The sequence below is a fragment of the Vigna angularis genome, chromosome 8 (genome assembly GCF_016808095.1).
Source record: "Vigna angularis cultivar LongXiaoDou No.4 chromosome 8, ASM1680809v1, whole genome shotgun sequence".
Taxonomy (NCBI): domain Eukaryota; kingdom Viridiplantae; phylum Streptophyta; class Magnoliopsida; order Fabales; family Fabaceae; genus Vigna; species Vigna angularis.
In genome coordinates, this window is record NC_068977.1 from 28095285 (window position 1) to 28120127 (window position 24843).

General features: G+C 26.7%; 1 protein-coding gene across 1 annotated transcript; it reads right to left on the minus strand.

The window, feature by feature from the left end:
• Positions 1-9359: 9359 nt before the first annotated feature.
• LOC108344166 (cytokinin hydroxylase) lies at positions 9360-12930 on the minus strand. Its single transcript, XM_017582632.2, has 4 exons — positions 12529-12930; positions 12086-12315; positions 10847-11458; positions 9360-9854 (listed from the first exon to the last, which is right to left on the minus strand). The coding sequence occupies exons 1-4, from the start codon at positions 12815-12817 to the stop codon at positions 9426-9428; spliced, it is 1560 nt and encodes a 519-aa protein (XP_017438121.1). The 5' UTR covers positions 12818-12930; the 3' UTR covers positions 9360-9425.
• Positions 12931-24843: the final 11913 nt, after the last annotated feature.

Here is a 24843-nt window from a genome sequence, read left to right on the forward strand (position 1 = left end):
AATTTCTTCCATGCTAAGAAATTCTTATTATTTTTTTTTACTATTCACTATTCACTTTTTACTATTCACTTTTTACTATTCAATTTTCTAAAAAAAATTCTAAATAAGTTATCAAAATTTTGAAGCTCTCCTTCTAGAATTACTATAATTTTATATCCAAAATTTACATTTTTTTTCCATTAAAATTATTATTACTAATAAAATGCTAAAATTTACTATTATAAATATTTTTCATGAGTCTTACATTCTTCCCAACAACAAAAATTTTCGACCTCGAAAATTCTATACATCAAGAAAATAGTTGAGGGTATAATTGCTTCATTTCTTCTTCTAACTCCCATGTAGAGTCACATGTTCTCCTATCCCAAACTACCCTGACTAAATTGATAGTTTTTCCTCTAAGTTCCTTTGTTTTAGTATCTGATAATGCTAAATTTTACCATTATTTAAGCATCATTTTAGTAGCAAAATCAACTCCTTTCTAACTTGTAACTTGTTTAATCCTCTTCTTTTGTCATGTTTTCTAAATAAATGTGTTTTAGGCTACATTGATGTATTATCATCACTAATCCCCTTATTTTGTAGCTAATATTATGCTTAGAAGAACCTCCACCAATGTATAGAGCTTAACCAGCCACAAAAGCAAGTAAAACAAAAGAGAGAATTTTGGAATGCTGTGGCTGAGCGGCACAGTTTCTGTGCAGCTGAGCGCCACCCGACCAGACTAGTTATAGTTGAGCAGCACTTGATCCGACCTGCTACCGCTGAGCGGTACAAGTTTTGTGCAGCTGAGCGCCAGCTCTCTGGAATGTTGTCGCTGGCGTGCAGCTGGCGTGCAGCTGAGCGCCAGCTCTCTGGAATGCTGCCGCTGGGCTGCCGCTGGGGTGCAGCTGAGCGGTGACGCTGCTGATGTGTCAAAAATGTCTATTTATTCAATTTGTCTCAAAGCATTTGGGGTCTTTGGTTCTTTGGAGGTGCGATTTCACGGCTGGAGCTCATGGAGGGCGTGAGGAGCTTGTGGGAACATCTCCTCCTCTTCCTTTGGGTCTCCTTCTTCTTCCATCTTCCATGTTTGTAAGCTTTAGGGTTCTCCATGGAAATGGAGAACCAAACCCATCTTTGTTGGGATTAGTTGTAGCCTTTGAATCTTGTGTAATTGTTGAATGATTTGATTATATATATGCATTTTCTATCAATTGCTAGTATTCTTGTTTCCAATCTTAAAGCTTGCATGTAATGGGGACGTTCATGACTTGATTTTGGGGTTTTATGGATTATGGGGACGTAAGATGAAACCCAGAACTGAAATAGGAGTCCTTGTGGGTCATTGATTCTAGGGATGGAAGATGATTCACATGTTGTCTTAGATCCTAGCTCTTTAATGCGGGTTTTGCTTGTTAGATTGCCAAGGGATTGGGGTTTGATAAGGAAAACCTAGGCTCTTTCACCTAAGGGATTAGGGCTAGAGTGTTTTAGTGGATTGACTTTAGTAAATTGATAGAGAGGAGATGAAATTGGTCATACACAAGAGTGCATTGGTGAAAACTAGCCTTAACAATGTCATTTCATACCATTTCTAGTCTTTTCCATTTCCAAGTGCCTTCAATACTAAAATCCAACCTTGTAATTATGTATGAATTTACATTTCTGCACTTGTTTTGTAAATTGATGTTATGTTCTTGAGTCTATATGAGTTGTTAATCACACAATTCTCTAGTATTACGAGTCTCTTGGGAAAACGATACCCGGTCTTACCGGTTTATTACTTGAAACGATTCGGTGCACTTGCCGAAATCGAGCCCAACAAGTTTTTGGACTAACAATATCTTCTATACAAACAGGTTGTACTTCCACTGAGAGATCTTCTCGGATTTGAATATCTTCTATTTCTAAAATGTGAGAAGGATCAGGTACATACTTTCTTAGTTGTGAAACATGAAAAACTGGATGGAAATTGGCCAACTGAGGGGGTAACGCAATCTCGTAAGCGACTGGCCCAATTCGCCTCAAAATTTGGTATGGACCAATGAACGTAGGAGAAAGTTTCCTCGAGCGAAGAGCTCTACCGACACCCGTGGTTGAAGTTACTCGCAGGAAAACAAATTTCTTTATTTGTAATTTTTTTTTCTCTCACTTTGTATGTAAATCTCATTACACTAATCTTATCTTCTTCTTTGATATTTACCAATCTCATTACACTCATATTTTATCAACATTTATCTCCTTCTCCCACATTCATCTCCTTTAACCACATTCATCTTTTTTATCTACACATGTTCTTTTTAATACTTTTCCTCATCTCCCTAATCATATTCTTCACCTCTTCTACTTCATTTACATTTTTATCCTCGTCTCATTCTTTCATATTCATTTCTTCCACCCACATTCATCTATTATAAATTTTTTTCATTTTTTTCGTTTATATTTATTGAATATGAAAGCATTGTATGAGAATTACTTTTATTTAATTTACTGTTATTAGAGTCGATCAAGTAGATGCTTAATGTCGGTTAAGCTTAAATTAGTTAGAGCGAGCCTAAAGGTTGATGTTAAGGAATTAACATCCATGATTTAGAGTTGCATGCATACATGATGCAAATCCGACACTAACAATTATTTAGCGTGAACTTTTATTTGTTGGTATCAACTTTTGAGTGACTAAATATATATTTTCTCTTAGTATTTATTAAAATGAAAATATTAATACAAACTATATTTTGATATTAACTGAATGTGATATTAATAAATAATGAACAATTTTACTTACTTAAGTAGTAAATATATTTTTAGAATTTAATTGATAATATAATATATTAAATTATTAGTATAAATCCATAATAACTCAACATAAATTGTAATGCCAAACAAAAATTTCAATGGGCTATTTCTACAAAAGATAAAAAAAATATGAATAAAAAAGTTAGATAATTCATTTGAAAAATATTAATTTTTCTAACATAATTTTTTCCTATTTCTCTCTAAGATAAACAAATTGAAAGTTGTCAATTTTTAAATCTAATAAAAGCAACGAAAAGTTGACAATAAAAGGAAAAACTTTACCCTATCATACTTGTGAATGGATAAGTTTAAGTTTATTATTCCCAATAACTTTTTTGCAAAGGATTTTTGGATTGTAAAGATTTTTCTAATGGATTCTATGTATGGAGTAATGTTCCTAGGATTTTAGGATAAAAAGGGAGCTAAATTTTAAATTACAACATTCTTGTTGGAGAGAAGGAGCCAACAAAATCCATGTTACAGAGATTAACATTCAAAAACAATAAAGAAGATGTATGATATGCAATTCTTATAATGATTGTAATGTGTTGTGTTTATTAGAAACATTTTTTTTGTACTATTTTGAATGTTTAAACCATTGTTTAGTTGTTTATTGATAATACAAAGAGTGAAAAACTTATTTGTTAAGGGTGAAAAAGGAATGTTTCTTATTTGAATCTATTTTTCTTAAGCAAAAGTGTGAGAGAGTTGATATGATTAAGCATGTGACAACAGGTCGGGTCGGGTACATATAGTGTTTACTCGCTACCCGACCTATAACAAAAAAGATGTATCTATTATTTACTCTATTATCAACTTGATATTCGTTTACAAAATATCTATGGGTATTTTAAAATCAGTGGGTACTTGTACATATCTATAAATATTTAAAATATATATATATATATATATATTCTACAAATTTTTAAAATAAAATCTAAATAACATAATAAAATATAATATAAATTAAAATTTAATTTTAATTAAATTTAACTTGATAAAATATAAATTAATTTAATTTTTAATTAAATTTAACTTGATAAAATATAAATTATTTGTTTTTAATTTTTTGTGGGTAATGAATACCCTCGTGTACATATAGTATGATACTTGCACCTCACTCGTTTAAACAGTTATAAAATATCTGTTATCCGCGGGTAATAAATACTCACATGTATCAACTATTTGTCATGAATTTTATCTATAGACACCAACTGGCACGAGTATTTTTGTCATTTCTATATGACTTAAAGTGGTGCAAGCAAAATTGTGATGGTGATTATGTGAACCAAGGCGGTGCACTTTTTGCTCAAGTGAAATTTTTTGGCATTTCAAATTTTTACTTAAGCGAAATTAGTGATAGAATATCACTTTAGCGGCGAAATTTCACTTTAGTAATGAAATTTTTGCTTAGCAACAAAATTTTCATTTTAGTGACGAAATTTTTGTTTTAGTGAAAGTAAAGTAGAAAACTACTCTACTCGTGGATTTATCTTTCCTTCAAATGAAAATTAATCTATTTTTTTGTGCTTTTGGACATCATTCAATAGTTATGTGTTTGACTTTAAGGTAAGTGATGTGAGACAGAGTATAATTAGGGGTTTATTCCCATAATTTAGTACTTATTATAAGGTTGAGTAGAGTCGAGGATTGATATCTATAATCTACTAAGGCGTGTTAATGAGTTCCTTGATATATGGAGAGTTACAATATGCATTTAGTGTGGTGAGCTATGCTAGAGAGGATTCAATTAGATCACACGTTTCACTGATAGTCTCAATCGTAATCTCAATCGCATATGTTATAAGGTAGATCATATGGAAGGACATTTTAGGTAAATCATATTGGGGTAAGCCCAATAGTCTTACCTTGTGGATAGGGTAGTCAAGTTAGTCAAAGGTATTGATACAGTGACCTAGTACAATATGATCTACATGCATTAGTCTTTAATGTTTTGGTTACATGTTATTCAATATATATATATATATATATATATATATATATATATATATATATATATATATATATATATATATGTGCGTGTGTGATAAATGTTTATCGAAATGATATGATTATGCATACTTACATAATGATATTACTTGTGAATTTTTGAATCATTAGTTTATTCTTTGTTGATTGTTTTACTTACTATAATCATGTTATATATGTGAATAGATGCTTTGAGAAATGAGAGAGATATTTGTGAATCTTTGACATAAACTAGAATATAAAGTAGACTTAATTGGTCTTTTGATCCTCGTATTCCTTCGCGTGGATCTTTGACATAAACTAGAATATAAAATAGACTTAATTGTTCTTTTGATCCTCGTATTCCTTCGTGTTGTTCAATTTAGTCCTTTATTTCTTAAAAATGATTAAATTTAGTCCTTTCGTTAGATTGACCTTAACGTTGGGTTTATAAATGTCACGTATAAGTTTGTAGTAATATTATTTTTTAATTTAAAAAAATGTCACGTGTCAAATCAGTGTTGTGTTACATTGACAGTTGTAGTGTCACGTGCTAATGTCATATGTCACTGCCAGTATCACATGATAATGTCTTATATTCAATTTAGTCTTTCTATTTGCAATCTTGACTCTATTAAATCCCATTTTATTTTTAATAGAGCAATTTTGTCTCTTTGCATAGTGAAACCAAACTAGTAATTAAACTTAATTACAACTTATATATACATGTTAAAATAATTTTTAAAATTTATACATCAAATCATCTTACCTAAATATTCAAATTAATTTTATTTTTTACATTTTTAATTTCAATAAAAAAATCCTTATTCTAAACTTATAATGTTTTAAAAATATTAAATGTACTAATTTTAAGTGACACTTGTAATTTTTTAATTTTTAACTTTGTCAATTAAAAGTTCCAAGTGTCACTTTACATTTACATTTTTAAAGTAGATAATTCTTAATTTAAATTAAAAAATAAAATTAAAATTTATTGAGTTAAAATTTCAAAATATGAAATATATGAATTCAATTGAATCAAAATTTTAAATATAGAAACTAAATTAAATATAAAACATTATCATATGAAAACGAAATTGACACGTAACTTATTTCTTTGATACGACATAATATTGATATGATACATGGCAATTTAAAAAAATATTATAAACTAAGATGTCATATACATACGCAACATTAATATCAATCTAACAAAACAATTAAATTGGATATTTAAAATGAAAATAGGTCTTAATTAAAAAAAAATAAAGAATCGAATTGAAGCATATAAAAGAATACAAAGACAGAAAACCAATTAAGCCTATAAAATACTATTATACTATATATACATATATAACTTTATATCTTTGTACTCGTAATTTTATATTATATATATATATATATATATATATATATATATATATATATATATATATATATATATATATATATATATATATATATATATATATATATATATATCATACAATGTTATTGGTCAAGTTGTATTTATTCTTGCAAATTGTATATATAATAATAATAACTATTCTTAGAATAGTTACAAACAATGTTAATCCACTCATTATTTCAACATATTTAATATTAAAAACTTCAAACATGTTTAATATTAAAAACTAAGAAGGTAAAACTTTTATTAAATGACATCATAATATTTTGTTCTTAGGTTTGAATTATTCATTTCATTCCATGGTCAAAAAGAAAAAGGAAACATAATGGTAAAAGCTTTAGAAGTTCTTGTTAAGTGCATCACCTCGTTGAAACACGTAAAAGGAACTTTTTGTTTAATGACAACATTATTGTGGATTGGAAGTACCAACGTTTTGTAACCTCATCTTCACTATCAGATCTAAGTAGATGACATCCATACTGTATAATTATTTTGTAATTTTCAACATTTGTTTTTTTAATTATTACACAAGTAATTTTAACTTATGATTTTTAAAAAAAATTTATGTGTACTTCTCGATTTTGAACTTTCTTAATACAATAAACACATAAAAAAAAATCAATCGATCCATAAATATTAAACATGTTGGAAATACCGTCAAAACTATTATGTAGACAATGATCAATCTTCCAAGTCAATCCAAATAATTTTAACAATTGTATTAGAGCCAACTTATTTTAGTAACATGCTAAGATTAAACCTATTTTTTTCTTTTTAATATTAAATGGATCATTTAAATTTGTGATGTTCCACCTTATACAAGAAAAAACTAAAGAAAAAGATAAGTGAGGCCATTTGAATTTAAACATCCCTAGAGCTTCTATTTTTAATTTTGAGCATTCTCCATAAAAGTGAATATATATCTTTTGTCCATTATCATGGAAATATTCTAGCATGCATAAAACAATTATTTTCTCCAAAAAAAAAACACATTAGGTTGTCCCACACAAACACTTTATCTTATCAATATATAACTTATCAATATAGGTTTTGTTCAAGTGTTATTTTCAAGTATGTCAATGGATTTTGAAATAAATGAATGAGACAAATATGGTCTGTGATACAAATATGCGATAAAACTCAATTCACACTTATGAAAAAGACTATTAGAAATCCAAATATGACTTTAAAGTTTCATAATAAAATCAAATGAGAAAATAAATATTATATATAAAAAAAAACATGATCCACAAATATTAAACTTTGAAGGTGCTATATTAGATGTGATGATAGGTTTTTTGTATGAAAGATGATTAATTCTTTATGTCTGTCCTGTAAAAAAATTCCAAAAGTATATATACTAATCAGACTTTAATTTAAAAACTTCTTAATTTAGAATTTAAAGAATTAAAATAACGCGTTGAGATGCAAAACTTGTATTTGTACAAATTATTTTATCAGCCCTTGAATTTCAACAAAAACAAGAATAAATATTTTAGGCACCAGTGGACATCAAATTCGACAAACGGGCGGTAAAATCCAATTCAAGAACCACAATTCAAATAACTTTTTTGACTGTCCAATAACCGTGCAGCGCAATTTCTTTTTCACAAGTGCCATACAGTAACACTGATGATAACTGCAGGGAAAAAACAACAACTCCAATTTCATAATTAGGGTTCATATAATTAAAAAATAAAATTACAGTGACAATGGTGTATGATTTTCGCATAATGAATAAAAATGCTTATTAAAAATGAATACCTACATATAATGAATATATGTATTCTTTATAACCTCATGTTAACATGAGGAACACATGTACCATAGTATATGTATCCGTTGGTACTTATACTCGCTAATATCTAATTTATTTCTCTAATTTTATTTAGATTTGTATGAATTTAAGTTTATTTAGAATTAGTTTTAAACTTACGATAATGATGTATCGTATTTTATTTGAATTTATTTGGACGTTGTTATTTTGATTAATGTTTAAAATTTAGTTTTATGTATAGATTTTTTATATAGATTTTTTTATATTTTCATATTTTTACAATTTTTTATAACTTTATATTATTTTATATATTTTTATGCAATTTTTTTTATAGATTTTTATGATTAAAATATTTTTATTATTTTTTTGTAAATATATGGAGATATTAAAAAAATATATGAATACTCCCGTAATGGATACTCAGTACATTTATTCAGGGAAAAGGATAACAAAAACTATTATTTTTATCCTCTTTGTCTAGTTGACATCCCTAATTAACATCACTGAACAAGAACGGAGACCAAAATTAGAAATAATTAACAATATATAATCAATTAATTATTCTCTTTAAGCTTCATAAACCTCACCAAATTATTAAAGACCAGTTAAGAACTTGATCTTAATTATAAAGATGAGTCCGTGTACTTTTCTCGATCTACTCATCATTAATGTTTACAGTTATTAAGGTTATTTTATTACCTCTGATTGAAACCCCTCATAAATAATATAAAATCGCAAAATTATTCTTCGTAATTATAAAGACATTGAAAGTGATGTGATCAAACTCTAGGGGTGCCACTAACTGCAATAGCCATTTTGATGGTGTCGAAGATGGTGCAACAATGTCAATATCACACTCTTGGTAGCCAAATTATCAATCATGTGAATCGAAGACTAAAAACAGTGAATCCCCCATTCCATTTCAATATATTCGTACTGAATCATGTACTTTGTCTTCAAGTTAGATATATGGGACAAAGACAACCATAGAAAGCTGTTCATTTTGCTTCAGATTTCACACGTTGCTAGCTAGCTTACTCGTTTTGCTTATGCAGATCGTCAAATTCAAAATCTAGGTTTAGAAAGTAGCAGGATTTTGATTATGTCAGACAACCCATGTGTGAAATATAGAAAAGTTCAAAACATCATAGCCAATTATGTTCTTACATTGTAATCGTACATCAATTATATATCATCAAACATCGAAATCGAGATTCTAAGATTTATATATGTAAGAAGATCTTCAAAACCCTAATACATGTTTAGAATATTTCCTATAAAAACTGTAAACTTCTTATACAAATAAGACTTTGTATATGGATAAGTGGATGTCTAAGAAAAGAAAATAGGATATTTTTTTCCTAGAGTTAAAATTAATTTATGTATAAGTTGATTTCTCTATTAACTTATGCATAAATTAATATTAAGTTATGAAAAAAATATTTATTTTCTTTTCCTTAATACAAAATAAAAGTTTTGGAAGTAACCAAAGGTTTAATTAAGGGGTTGAACTAAGAGATGTAGACCATAGGTTGGCCTAAGGGAGAGCATGATAGAGGGTGAATGGTTATAACCTGGTGAAACTTTGAAGCTAAATCTAGAGAGAAGTAGGGTTAGCACTATCTTATACTCCATGAAGCTCAAGTTTCTTCCAACACACGTTCTCCCTCCAAACCCAAACGGTAAATATCCCATTTTGTGGTTGCATCCACCATTTACATCGTTCATGAACCTCTCTGGTCTAAACTCATTCACATCTTTTCCCCACAACGCTTGATCATGGTGCATTGCGACAACATCGATCCACATGTTGGTTCCATTAGGGATCCTTAAATTATCAACTTGAATGTCTTCTCTCGCTTGCCTTTGCACATTTGGTGCTGTTGGGTAGAGCCTTAAAACTTCGTTCATCACCCACTTCATCTACATCGTATAAAAGTAATTAGTTAAGAATTTGTTTAGCACAATCAAATTTTAAGATTTTGTCTTTGGTTGCTCTTCGAGGAGCAATATATAAATAAAAGAAATGAAAAAGAAATGGAGAAGATTCAAAGTCAACACATTGACCGAGTGCCATGTGTAAAGTGATATTTTGTTTCATGCTACATACTTATACGTACATCTAATATAAAGCGGCGAGGGTTGCCACGTGGCATTATATGCACGACAATTTGAATATCTTTTCATTTTTCATTGTGGGGCCATCGAATTTCTTAATTCATTACATACGCACTCAGATATCAGATATGAACATTGACCGAAAGTTATTAGTGTCGTTCAACCCACGACAAAAACACGTACTAAATGTAAAGCACAACACACATTCAAATTCTACAGCTATTAATTTGGTTGTAATTTAGTTAAGTAATTTTGAAAACATATAGTTTATTTATTTTTATTCGAGTGTTTGAATTTATTTTAATATTTAATAAACCAGTTATCCTGTAATTAATAGAAGACTTTGAATTTTACATACCATATCAAAGTTGTAAATAATGTTTTGAACACAGTCATCCAAGCAGTTTATGAAATTCTGGAATTAGTGTTAAATTTACATTAATTACATGCTCAAACATATTTGGTCAATGATCAAAGTGAGAATCCATATTAAGTCAATTAGACCCCCTCTCGTTCTTTGCATGTATTGGTCATCTAACCCAAGAACATAATTCTTCACGGTCTATTTTGATTTATAAACCAATGGCAAATTAGTATAATTTTTTGGGGCTTGCTGAAAAAATGTATAGTTTTGGAGGTCAAAGATGATAATTTTAGCTGTTGTATTTTAAAATGCAAACCATAATTAACCAAAAAAAAAAAAAAAACAGAAGCTTCCCAATTATCAACGTTTTCTATGATATGTAAATAAGGATGAATGAATGAACAAACGAGATTAGGTTTAGTTTTTGTGTTACCTTTTTCAAGCCAGCAAGCACGTTGATATCAAGTTCTTTATCTCCGACCACTTCTCTGATCTCATCTCTTAACTGGTTTTGCCAATCTTCATGCATAGCAAGAAGCAACAAGGTCCATGAGATAGCCAATGCAGTTGTTTCATGGCCAGCAAAGAAGAAAGTTTTGCACTCATCCAACAAATCTCTAGTAGTGAATGTCTTCCCTAACTTTTCATCACCTTGATGATTTCCTTGCAACAACAACCCTAGCAAGTCTTCTTGAGTTTGTCTTTTGATCGATTTCATGCGACTTGTTATGACGGATAGCAAAAGTTGATCAATTTCTTTCCCAAGTTTCTTGGCCTCTAGGGTTTTCATCACGTTGAAACACTTCTCAAATGGGACTCCTACGTATCTTGTTGTCCTGAAAAGTGACATTTGTAGGGCACGTAGTTTTTCAGACACTTCCTTTGCATTTCTTCCCTTCATGCCAAAGCTTGTTTTTGCAATGATTTCTCCGGCAGTTTCCACAACCTCTTTTTCCACATCGATTTCTGAGTTACCCGAGTTTATTCGTGCAATCCACCTTTCTATCATTTCATTTGTAGACTCACTCATCATGCTTGCCATTGCCTATCATATACATATAGTTAAATGTTATGTTTTAATTATTTTATCTCATATTTAAAAACTAAAACACATATCACTTAAAAATTGCTCATCACCATGAAATAGATTGTACAAGATAAGTTAATGATTTCTCCTTTTGATTTTATTTAATTAAAGTAAAAAAGGGAACTTAGTGTGATGAGGTAAAATGGAATTTTTTTTCTTCAAAGGTGTACGGCCTAGTAGTCGTAGGTAGGTTCTTTATTTAACTTTGTGGTAAAGCGGTCTTAAAGTTAAGCAACGAAATTAGGCAGCATTTCTATATTTAGCATGCAAATGATGAAGATCGTAAGAAGGAGAAACACTAAGTAAAAACGTATACAAACATTTCAAACTTCATGATTCCGTGTAGACCACTTTCCCTAGCATGCCAGAATGGTCTAAATTGAATGTGGAAATTGAAGTCATGCAACGATGGAAAGTTGAAATTAGGACTTACAGGATGAAACATGTTCTCTAGAAGGCCAGTAATATATATAGAAGCTACAGAGATAGAAAGATAGATATATATATATATATATATATATATATATATATATATATATAGAGAGAGAGAGAGAGAGAGAGAGAGAGAGAGAGAGAGAGATAAACCTTGAGGTTAAGAGGAGAAAATGCCGGTGCTATAACATGTCGGTGACGAACCCATTCATTGCCTTCAACCATAACCAAACCATTTCCAAACAAAGGGTCTCTGTCATGTCTGAACACTCTAGGTTTTCCCCATTTCTTGGCTAAAACCTCGGTGGACATTTTTTTCAGAAACTCAGGATCAGCAATGTACAAAAACGGTTCTGTACCCAACCAATAGATAAAAACCTTCCCTGTACAAACAAAAGTAAGTTAATGTATGTATAAAAACACGTTTACGTTAGTTCTGGTCGAACTTTAGGCAATGATTAACTAAAAATGTTGTAGGGTTTTTCTTCTATTCTTTGTTCGGGTGAGGAATATCATGAGCAAATGATTGGTTTATTTGACAGATCAGAACCGGATTGAAGCTGTGTATGAGTTAATGATACGGAAAGCATGCATACCGTGAGAGTTTTGCCAGCGAGAAAAGTAGGGGAAGACAGTAGAGTGTATATCATGGGTGGGGTTAGAGGGCAGTAGGGAAGAAGTAACAGAAGTAACAGTGTTCTTCTTTTTCATCTCTTGGATGTTCCCAAGAGGAAAAGTTGGGGGTGGCCCTCCAAATCCACATCTTTTGAGCTTAAGATGAGTATAGATAGGAGAAATCCACCAAGAAAAGGTGAGTCTGAAGAGCAAAAGAAGAGGTGAAAAGGAAAAGAAAGCAAGTGTTCCAGGTAAACCCAAGATCTCCATGTTTTGGTTTCTCTTAAGGGTTTGGAACTGAAGCTATAAATGAATGGTTATAGCAGAATTTGTGTATGTGATGGATATGCAAAAGCAATGTTGTTCTATTTATAGAGCAAAGTTGGGTGACAGAAGCAAAAATGCGTGGCTTTTGGGTTTTTTGACCAATGAGGAAGACCAAACCGAAGTTTGAACATTTTCCGATGATTATCGGCTAGACCTTTTAGACTGATATTGTGTTTCTCACTTTGTCCGTTTCTGGCCTCTAAGTTGGTCGGAGTACAAAATATTTTAGAATAATTCCCATTTATTCTCCCTTTCCCTAAAATACTATTCCATTTACACACTTGTGATTATAATGAATAATTAAATAAATTGTGTGATTAATTAATGTAAGGTTCTTTTCATTTGAGTTTTCAAAAACAAATTATTGTGTTTGTTCCCCTGATTTTTATGTTTTATTTCAGTATTCATTAAACCGTTTCAATCTTACAAATTTAATATATATATCAAGGGTTAATACATAGTTAATTTTCTCTTTTGTTATATATATCCTAAAAAAATATCTTTCTATAATATTTTTCTAATTTTTATCCTTTTATAATTTCTAATTAATTGGTCATTTAATAAATTATTAAAAACTAAGTATTAAAAAAGGAAGTATATTTAAAATATTAATTCGTTTTTCAATATTATTTTTTGTATCATTAATTTTATCGTTTTTGTAATTTCTAATTAATTGGTCATTTAATAAATTGCTAAAAAAACCATATATTTACCTCTTTATAATATCTAATTACTTAGTCATTTAATAAAGTTAACTTTAGAAAAATATATTTTATTTTTATGTCTTTAAATAATATTATTTAAAAAATAATACATTTATTAATAATACAAATTGTTTATAATGCCATATAAAAACATTTATCTAAAGAGTTGTTTTACTTTTCTTTATCCATTTAATATGTTTTTAAATTGATTTACCATAAAAATGAATATATATTTCAAATTCATCATTTAATATCTAATAAATTATTATTTTAGTTTTTAAATAACACTATTATTTTCGAATTTAGAATTCTCGTATTAATCCCTATAATGTGAATTATGTCTAAAGTGGAATTTATTTTCTTAATCAGATAGGTATCCAAAAATTGTTATGAAAATTATTTAATTTTGAAAATAAATAAATAATTTCTTCTATTAATTTGTATTTTTATATACATTTTAGCTATAATTAATTTCTTTTCTAATATATTTTTAATACAATTATTAAAGAATAATGTAAAGTATATATTAATTATTTTTTTCCATGCTTTTTTTTCATTTTTAATTTATCTTTTCATAATTTATAATTAGTTGATCATTTAATAAATAATTAAAGAATAACTTATATCTAAGGTATGAATTTTTTTTATATAATTTTTTATTTTTTATTTTTAAATTCATCATTTTGTGATTTTTAATTATTTTATAATTTATTAAAATAAAATTTAAAAATAATATATTTACCTCTATTTCTTAAAATAATACTATTTAAAAATATATATATATATATATATATATATTTATTAATAATACAAAATTGTTTAAACTGTCATATAAAAAATTACTTTATAAGAATTTTGTCTTACAAAATAATTGTCAACAAAAAATTATATTAATCTTTTTTTATATTATTTCATCTTATAAATATTTTTATTATTGAATATTTTTCATATGTTAACATATTCAATAAAAGAAAGTAGTATTGAAGTTTTCATAATAGCCATGTCTGGTATTTGGACAGCTGTCCATTAATTTGGTTTCTTATAACCTTTCAAAATTCTTAATTTATTCCTGTGTGTTGCGTCCACATGTGCATTAATTTGGGTTTTTTTGTCTTTTTATTTTCCCGTTGCCAAATTCCCAAAACACCCCTACCTTTATCCTTTGGTAACTTGGAACCTCCAACAACTCTCTCGTCTCCCATAATAGCACCACACACACCTCTGGTAACCAAATGTTGTCTTTTTCTCCACTATCTTACTTGAATTTCTCTTTTCATCCCTTTTACAATATTAACAAAAAATTAATTACTATAATCTTTTTATTATTTATTAGATTATGTTTAAAATTTATACATTTAATTTCAATAATTAATAAATAGTTCACCATATATTTAAATGTTTTATTATTTTTTTATATTTAATATATATTTTATTATTTTTAGTCTAATTTTATTTATTTCAATATTAAGAACATATTATTCACTATATAATATTTTTAATATTTATTGAATTATGTTTATTTAAAAATAAATTTAAGTATTATAGTACTTTTAATATTTATTGGGTTATGTTTACTTTTTATATAGTTTAATTTATAAAAAATTAATTTCAATAACTAATAAATATTTTTATATGTTAAAATTATGAATCCAAAAAATTATTATAAAAAAATTAGTGAAATAGAAGTTTGATTTAAAAGTTAATTTTAAAAAAGTAAAATTCATTTTAGTATTTCTTTTTAATTTTTTTGTACTAATAGAGTGTATGATTGACATTGATTTAACATCTTAAAACATGTTGTAGGAAAGCCTATTCCAACAAGTTCTACAACGCCTGGATTTTTTTTTAACAAAACTATAAGTCTATTGATCATATCGATGATTTCATTTATGTTTTATTACGTTTTTGTGTGCTATAAATTTTGTTATATTTACATGTGTTTTTTTTTATTATTTACATATAGTTTGTAAAAAGCTTGGTTAAATTAATATTTTATATACATAATAAGTATTATCATATAAATTTGATTCATCTGTTTAATATTAAAAAACATAATATGACAAATTATTCTATGTATTGATTAGATGATGCATTACATAATTATATGTTTATACACAAATTAAATGAGTATAGCAATATATATTATTAGACAAGTTTATTTATACACTGAATATAACAGTCTAACAATGAACATTATATAAATATGTTTATATATTGATTACACAAGTATAATAATAGACATTTGATGAGTTTATCCATACACGAATTAAACGAATCTAACAACACACATTAGACTAGTTTATTCATACACTCCTTAGACAAGTCTTGCAATATAAAGTAGACACGTCTATGCCTATGAACACATTGATTAGATGAGTATAACAAAATACATTAGACAAGTATTTTCATACATTAATTAGACTAATATAGGAATACACATTAGATGACTTTGTCCATATATTAATTAAACAAGTCTGGCAATACACATTAGACAAGTTTGTCTACACATTAGTTAGATGAGTCTAGAAATATATATTAGACGAGTCTATTTATATGCTTATCAAACGAGTCTAACAATATTTATTAGACGAGTTTGTTCACACATTGTTTATACGAGTTTAACAATATATATTAGATGAGATTGTTCATACATAGATTAGTTATGTCTATCAATTCACATCACATGAGTCTATGTATTCATTGCTTAGACAAGTATTGTAATACACATTATACAACTTAGTTCATACACTAAATAAATGAGTCTAGTAATATTTGTTAGACGAGTTTGTCCAAACATTGATTAGATGAGTTTAACAATATATATTAGACAAATTTGACCATACAGAGATTAAAGGAGTATATTAATACACATTACATGTGTCTATCTATTCACTTATTAGAAGATTCCTACAGTACACATTAGACGACTTTGTTAATACATTGATTAGATGAATCTAGTAATACACATTAGACAAGTCTATCCATAACTTGATTAAACGAGTATTGCAAAAAAATATCAGATGAGTCATTTCATACGTCGATTAGATTAGTCTAAGAAGACAAATTTGATTATTTTGTTCAACACTGCTTACATAAGTTTAACAACACATTAGACGAGTATGTTCATACTAGTTATATGAGTCTAACAATATATGTTATACGAGTATGTTCATAGATTAATTAGATGAGTTTAACAATAGATATTAGACAAGCCTATCAATATACAAGAGTCTATTAATATACATTAGACGAATTTGTCTATTCACTCATTAAATGAGTTTTACAATACATATTAGATGAGTTTGTCCATACACAAAGTATGTAAGTCTAGCAATACACGTAATATGAATCTGTTTATACACTAATTAGATGATTGTAGCAAAAAAATTAGACGAGTGTAGCATTACACAAAAGATAACTTTGTTTACACACTAATTAGACGAGTTTAACAACACACATTAGATGAATTTGACCATACACTAATTAAACGAGTTTTACATTATATATTATACGAGTTTGTCATTACACCAAAAAATAATACGAGTCATTATATACATTAATTAGACGATTCTAGAAATACACATTAAATGACTTTGTCCATACACTTATTAGATGAATCTAGTAACACATAACTCAAGTATATTCATATACTTATTAGACGAGTCTAAATATATATATATATATATATATATATATATATATATATATATATATATATATATATATAAGATAAATTTGTCCATATATTGATTACACGAGTCTAGCAATATTTGTTAGTCAAGCTTTTCTATACACTCGTTAGATGAGTCTAACAATATATATTAGATGAGTTTTTTCATACATAGATTAGATAAGTCTATTAATACACATTACACGAGTCTACCAATTAACTGATTAGATGAGTCTTGCAATACACATTAGGTGACTTTTTTCATACACTAATTAGATGAATCTAGCAAAACACATTAAATGAGTCTATCCATAAACTTATTAGACAACTATAGCAAAAAAACATTAAATGAGTCATTTTGTACATTGATTAGATGAGTCATTTCATACATTAATTAGATAAATATAGGAATACACATTATATGAGTATACTTATAAATTGTTTAGATGAGTCTAGCAATATGCATTAAAAGATTATGTCTATACACATATTAAAAGATATTAATAATTAGATGAGTTTGTCCATATAAAGCTTAGACGAGTCTTGAAATACACATTAGACAAGTTTGTTCATACATTGAATATATGAGTCTACTAATACATATTAGAGGAGTTTGTCAACACTAATTAGATGTATACAGAAAAAAACATGAGACAAGTCACTACATCCGTTGATTACACGAGTTTAGGAATACATAAAAGGAGACTTTGTTCATACATTGATTAGACGAGTCTAGTAAGATACATTACATGAGCTTGTCCATACATTAATTATACAAGTCTTATAATATATATTAGACGAATTTATTTAAACATTGATTAGATGAGTATACTAAAAACAATGGATGAGTCATTCTATATACACATTAGACGTGTTTTGGAATACACATTAGGCAAATTTCTTTGTGCACTTATTAGATGAGTCTAACAACACACATTGAACAAATATGTTCATACACTGATTACACAAGTCTAACAATATATATTAGACAAATTTATCCATAAACTGATTAAATGAGTTTAGCAATATATACTAGACAAATTTGTTCATACATAAATTAAACGACTCTATTAACACACATTAAACGAGTATGTTTATTCATTTATTACACGAGTCTAGGAATACACATTTGATGACTTTTTCCATACTAGTTAGACCAGTCTAGCAATACACATTAGACTAGCTTGTCCATACATCAAATATGAGTTTAGCAGTACAAATTAGACAAGTTGTTCATTCATAAATTAGATGAGTCTTGCAATACATATTAAAGAATCTATCTATACACTAATTAGACAAGTCTTTTAATACATATTAAAGGAGTTTGTTCATTCACTTACTAGACGAGTCTTATAGTGCACATTGGACAAATCTGTTTATATATTGATAAAAAGAGTCTACATATATATTATATGAATTTGTCTATATATTAATTAGACATGCTTATCATTACATATTAGACAACTTTGTGGATACATTTATTATACAAGTCTAACAAAAAATCATTAAATAAGTATATCTTTATACTAATTATATGATATGAGTTTCTCAAACAAGTATATTTTTATACTAATATTAATCTTTGTGTAAATATCCTACTTATGAAGTTTTATTTTATAAAATATTTATATTTCTTCTTCTTATTATTAAGATAGTGACATTTTCACGTAAATATTCTATTTATATTTTATATTTTTATTACAAATATAATTATACTCGCTTATTTTTTCAAAGAATATATTTTAATAGCACTTTTATCTTTCTATAAATTTTTAGTTTACGAAAGGTATAGAAATTTTCATTGATAAGATTTTTTTATTATTTTTAATTAAAACTGTTTATGCATATTTTTACATTTGTTTCAAGATCATTTTATTTTTTATTTTTTACTTCTGCTTTTCTCACACAAAATTTACACAAACATTTAAAAAAATTGAACAAGCATTTGAAAAAAATAATAACTATATTTTCAATTTAAAAAGAAAGCCTTTTTTTTCTAAAAAAACTAAAAAAATCGCATCCAATATTTGAGTGACTAAAAGTATAATCACCAATAATAAAAGAAAATAGCATGCATTACGCGATATGAGAGTTTATATATATATATATATATATATATATATATATATATATATATATATATATATATATATATATATATATATATATATGAGATGAATATATCTAGTTATATATAAATACCAAAGTAGATTTAATTATGTTATTAATTCAATTTATTTTCACATAAAATATATTCACTTATTTTGGACCTATTACATTAATAATCAACTTAAAAGTATCCTATTGTTTTTAAAAGTCATGTGTTTGTGTCTAAAGTGTAATGGTAAGATAAGAAACAGTGAGAAAACGAATATAAAGTGCATAACTAAAATGAATGATTAAGGTATAAAATAATTAAAACAGTTCTAATAATTTATGATTGTTTGTATAAGATATTCTAGCTTACATTTTTAATACAGATAGATACATAAGCTTTAGCATCTAACCAATATCTTTGATGGAGGATATTCTTAAATAAAGTGGCTACGGGAGATAACTTAAAAGTTGGAGATTAATGTTGGAAAGTACTTTATTTCTCTTAGTAAATCAGGAATCGAGTAGGCATTTCTTTATCTTATGTACGTATAATAAGTAGAATTTGTATTAGTAGTGTATCATAACCAATCAATGTAACATTTTCAATAATTTGAAATTACAAAATTTAGCAGTGAGAAAAACATGATATATAGGTGACTATTTGTTTGTGTATGTCTAATCAAAGAAATAAAATTTAATAAAAAAATGATAGAAAAGACATTTTTTAAGGCTTGGACATGAGCCATCAATATAAGTTTTTATTTTGTTCTTGTTGAAATTAAAACGTGACCTTTTGACAGATAATAAAATGCGATGAGATTAAAAAATAATGAAAGTTGAAAAGTGGAGGAAGATTCATGTATGTAAAAGACTCTCTAAGTTAATAAGAAAATTGGATTTTTTATGCATAAAAGAATGAGTATGATTTTTTTTTAAAATATGTTTAGTCATACAAATAACATATCTATTTATAAGATCTTACAACCTTGTCATTTATTTTATTTAAATAGACAATATAATTTAGATACATGCTACTAAAATACATTAATAACTATTCGAAAACTACAACAAAATTATCCAAATTTAGTAATTGATTTTTGTTAGGTCATGTCACTTAGCACATTTTGATTGGATATGTACCGTTCTTTTAACCACTCCCAAGAGTACAACTCATCTTTCTTTATATAGTGTATAGGTAATGTGAAACACTTGTTTGTGTTTCGTTAAGTTTTGATGTGGTCTACTTTTAATATAGCAGTTTAGACTATAGAACCAAACATGAAAACATATGTAATACATTAGATATATGGTTTTAAGATATAATCACACTCACAAAACCCAATATTTGAAGGAAAAGACAACTATACGATGAATATTTCTTCATAATGAGATGTTTCAAATCAAATTTTTGCATTCTTGTGTTGTGTTGGATGTTTATCCAAGTTTACGAATAAGCAATATTCACTTTTGCTATTTCGAAGAAAGATTAATTATGAGTCACAAGTCATGGGTTTGTGAGGAGTGTTAGTGGACGATAATGGTGATCTTTCTTATACATGTAATATAGTATTTAGAATTGAGAGGGGTTACAAACATATATAACTTCCATTCATTAGATTGAAAATCATAGTAAGGGGATGCAACTCGTGATAGATCAAGCATCGAAAATGTATGTTTTGAAAGGTAAGCAAGACATCCTTACAAGGTGAGTAAGAATTTATATTTTATGGTGCATCAATTGTTCCATAATGTAGGTTAAATGGGCTAAGTCACAATCAAATTATGGTACTTAGATTACTACATTCTTAATTTATGTTTTGACCATAGTTATACATTTGGCCTAATGGTAAACACTCAATCTAATAAATGAGATCAAATATAAAATTATTGATTTTATTTTCAAGAGAATAGTTTTTCAAGAGAGAATATTGTTAATGAGGAAGAGATTGCCATATGGAGCGTCTCACAAAGTGAAAACAATCACAATAAATCTAAGCTAAATAATCACACTTTTAGGAAAAAGACAATAAGAGAGAGAAATAAATGATACAAGTATTTAAAATGGTTAAAAATGTTTGAGTATTATACACTTATGTCAACACTACACTAGGAAACATATTTAATTTGGCGTATCTTTCAAGTTTTACAAAGGTTTCTTATATAGCTAAATAGAGAACAACATCTCACAATATTAAGTAATGTAGGACTAAATTAAGCTCCACAATACTTAGAGGTAGTAATCGATTAAATTAGGTTAGTTAATCGATTGGATTGAATTAATTAGTTGTTTGGGTTTTTTTCTTTCCCCTTCTCCCTTTTCTTTGTTTGTAGAAACCCTATATAAACAAAGGGTTTCCTTTTCATGATTAAATGAAACCAATAAACAGTTTCAATAAAGAACTTTTGAATTTCCCTTACCTACTCTCAACTTTTCTTATGTTTTCATGTCCTCAACATCTACCACTACCACGAACTTCTCTCCAGTTGTATTTTTTTCTCTCTTCGTGCCATCTTTGATACAAATTTTAGCAATATTGTGGTTGGATTCACGATGATGTTGAACGTCATGATAAAACACATTGTGTGCTTTTATTGTCTCCTATTTTTCGTGTCACGAGAAATCAAGAGAAACATTAAGAAAATGAAGATTTATTATGTCATAGAAAAATAGAAGAAAGAAAGGGAATAATAGTGAAAACTTTTAGAAATGAACACTTTTTATATCGATTGTGATCTTAACTAATATAGAAAAAGACATATTTTATAAAAGTTTTGAAACAAAAAAAAAACAAAAACTTTCCATACTATATATATCTATACCGGTTTTAAAATTGGTATAAATTTTATTTAATCGATATAAAAACATTTTTTTAACCTATATAAAAATATTTTTTATTAAATATTATCCCAAACAAATAATATATAAAATATTTTTCATGTAAAAGATAAAATTTTATAACGAGTTATAATATAAATTCTACATGTCATTTTTCGGAAAAAATTATAACATGATAAAGTGTATAATTAATGAAATACTTTATACCTTAGTTTAGGAAAAAATATACTTAACATAAAATTCAATAATGATTATCCTGAACGATATAATTAATTTTAGATTTTTTGAATATATATTCCATTCTATCACGATCTAAAAATAATTGATCTTTTAAATAACTTTTGGAAAATACCTTTAATTTTAAAAATCTACATTATTTCTGCACTTTAAAGGATAAATGTGTCCACAAAAGTAGTAGCTATATAGAAGCATGCATTGGTCGAATTCTATTATATATTTTTGTAAGTGAGAGACGATGCGAGCCACAAGAATATGCAACAAAGCACATTTCTATCCACAACTTTGAGTTGGATCATCCATGTGGGTTGTTGGTCTAAACCTAGAGTTCTCCAAGTCACCTAATAAACTCCATAAAAGATTTATATAAAATGGCTCTCATTTATTTTTTATACTGTAATTTTTTGGTTTAGTATGATTTTATGTTAGAACAAAATGTTATTTTACTTTGTTTTCAAAATTAAAAAATATATATAAAAAAAAATAAAACGCATTTTTAAAAATTAAAATTATATTATTGAATTTTAATTCTTATTTATGTATAATAGTTTATATATAAATTAATATTTGCCTAGTTATTGAACACGTGTTCTTTAGCACACAAACAAAGTATCCCTTCCTAAAAAGGTAAGACAGATGATAGAATATTTGCCTTCCTTTTGTTATACCAAATAACATTAATATCACATTTTTTATAAGCATATAAATCTCTACCACGTTTTGTTGAATTCGAAAGGAATGCAAACATGATGGTTTCCAATAAAACCGCCAAATTTAAGATGATAGTTATTCCTTCTTACTTAAAATTTTATCACAAAAATTAAGAATAATATTATTAAAATTATTTGTATAAAATATTTAATTTTTGGAAATGTTTTCTATGTCTTCCAAAGAGTATACACTCAAGTTTTTTTTCCTTATTATTATTATTCTAAAGTTTTAATTAACTTAGCATCGAAAATTATAACGCAAAGTAGACTTCTATTTGATATTTGGATTTGACAACTCGAGTTCAACTTTAAAAGGTCCACTAACTTAAAAATGAGACTTTGTCAACAATATTTGACCACCCTATCATACGAATATGTTTTCTTAATTAAAATTTTAGTATAATTATTTATTATCATAACTCATTACTAATATCATTACCAAACATATTTTATACAAACTCATTTCAAACTCATATATAGATTAATAGCTAAACCTTAATCAAATACATGAAATTCTACACCTTGTTGTTCTAAATATTAACTTTATTGTTTACATTCTAAATGTTCTACTATTTTTATTCAAGTAAATAAAATTTAATTTTTCATTTTATTTTTTATTTAAATAACTTCAATTAAGACAGAGGTGATATCTTTTTAAGATATAAAAGTAATAAATATATATAAAAGAAAAAGAAAGAAAGAGAGATAAAAATAAGAGTATATAAATTTCATATAAAAAGAAACCAACTAAATAATCAATAACTATATATTCTTATTGGAAATAGAATTAAATTATAAATGGAATATAATTAATATTTTTAAATCAATTTTATAAGATTGTATTAGACATAAATCTCTTATCAAGATGGTATCAGAGTTTACTCTAATTAAATTCTTTGAAAGTATTATACATTTGGACCAATCAAATTATAATGAATAACTTTTTTTAGTAAGATGACTCGCAATAATTCAATTAGAATAATTCGTTTGAATGCATGATACTTTCTATAATCAAACCAATCCCATTTATACTGGGTTATAATTAGATAAGGGATATCTAATAGATAAAAAAAATATTTTATGATTTGAAGAATAATAATATTTATATTGTATTATTATTTGAATTAAATATTATATTTGAGAAAAGAAAACTGACATTAAAAAATACATGTGAATGTGAAAAGAGGTAAACATACTCTTTCCTTTATTGGACATTCAAAATTTAACAGGTAAATTATGAACTAGATTTAGGATTTAAATGATGAATTTGATTTCTACGACGTTTGTGGTTACAATTCAATACTTTACAAGAAGTAATTTATCCGTATAAATAAAAGTTTTCTATGAGTTGACTGAAATTAATATGTTCGACTTTTTTTAATATATTGAATATTTTTAGATGTTTAAATTTTAGTTGATTAAGTTAAATTGGTTTAATATGATGTTTTTCTTAAATTATGTGTATTAACCTAGAAAAACATTTTATATCGATTAAAAATACTTCTTACATTAGTTGTAAAATAAGTATAGAAGTAGAGGGTAAACTTTCTATAACAATTTCCAAATTGGGGTAAAAAGTGTTACTTTTGATACCAATTAAACTCATAGTGATATAAAAGATATTTCAAACAACAAAATCCTTTTTCAAATTTTTAAACATTCATTCAAACTATCAATACTTCGTCAAGATGTCTTTTATCAAATAAATTATATAT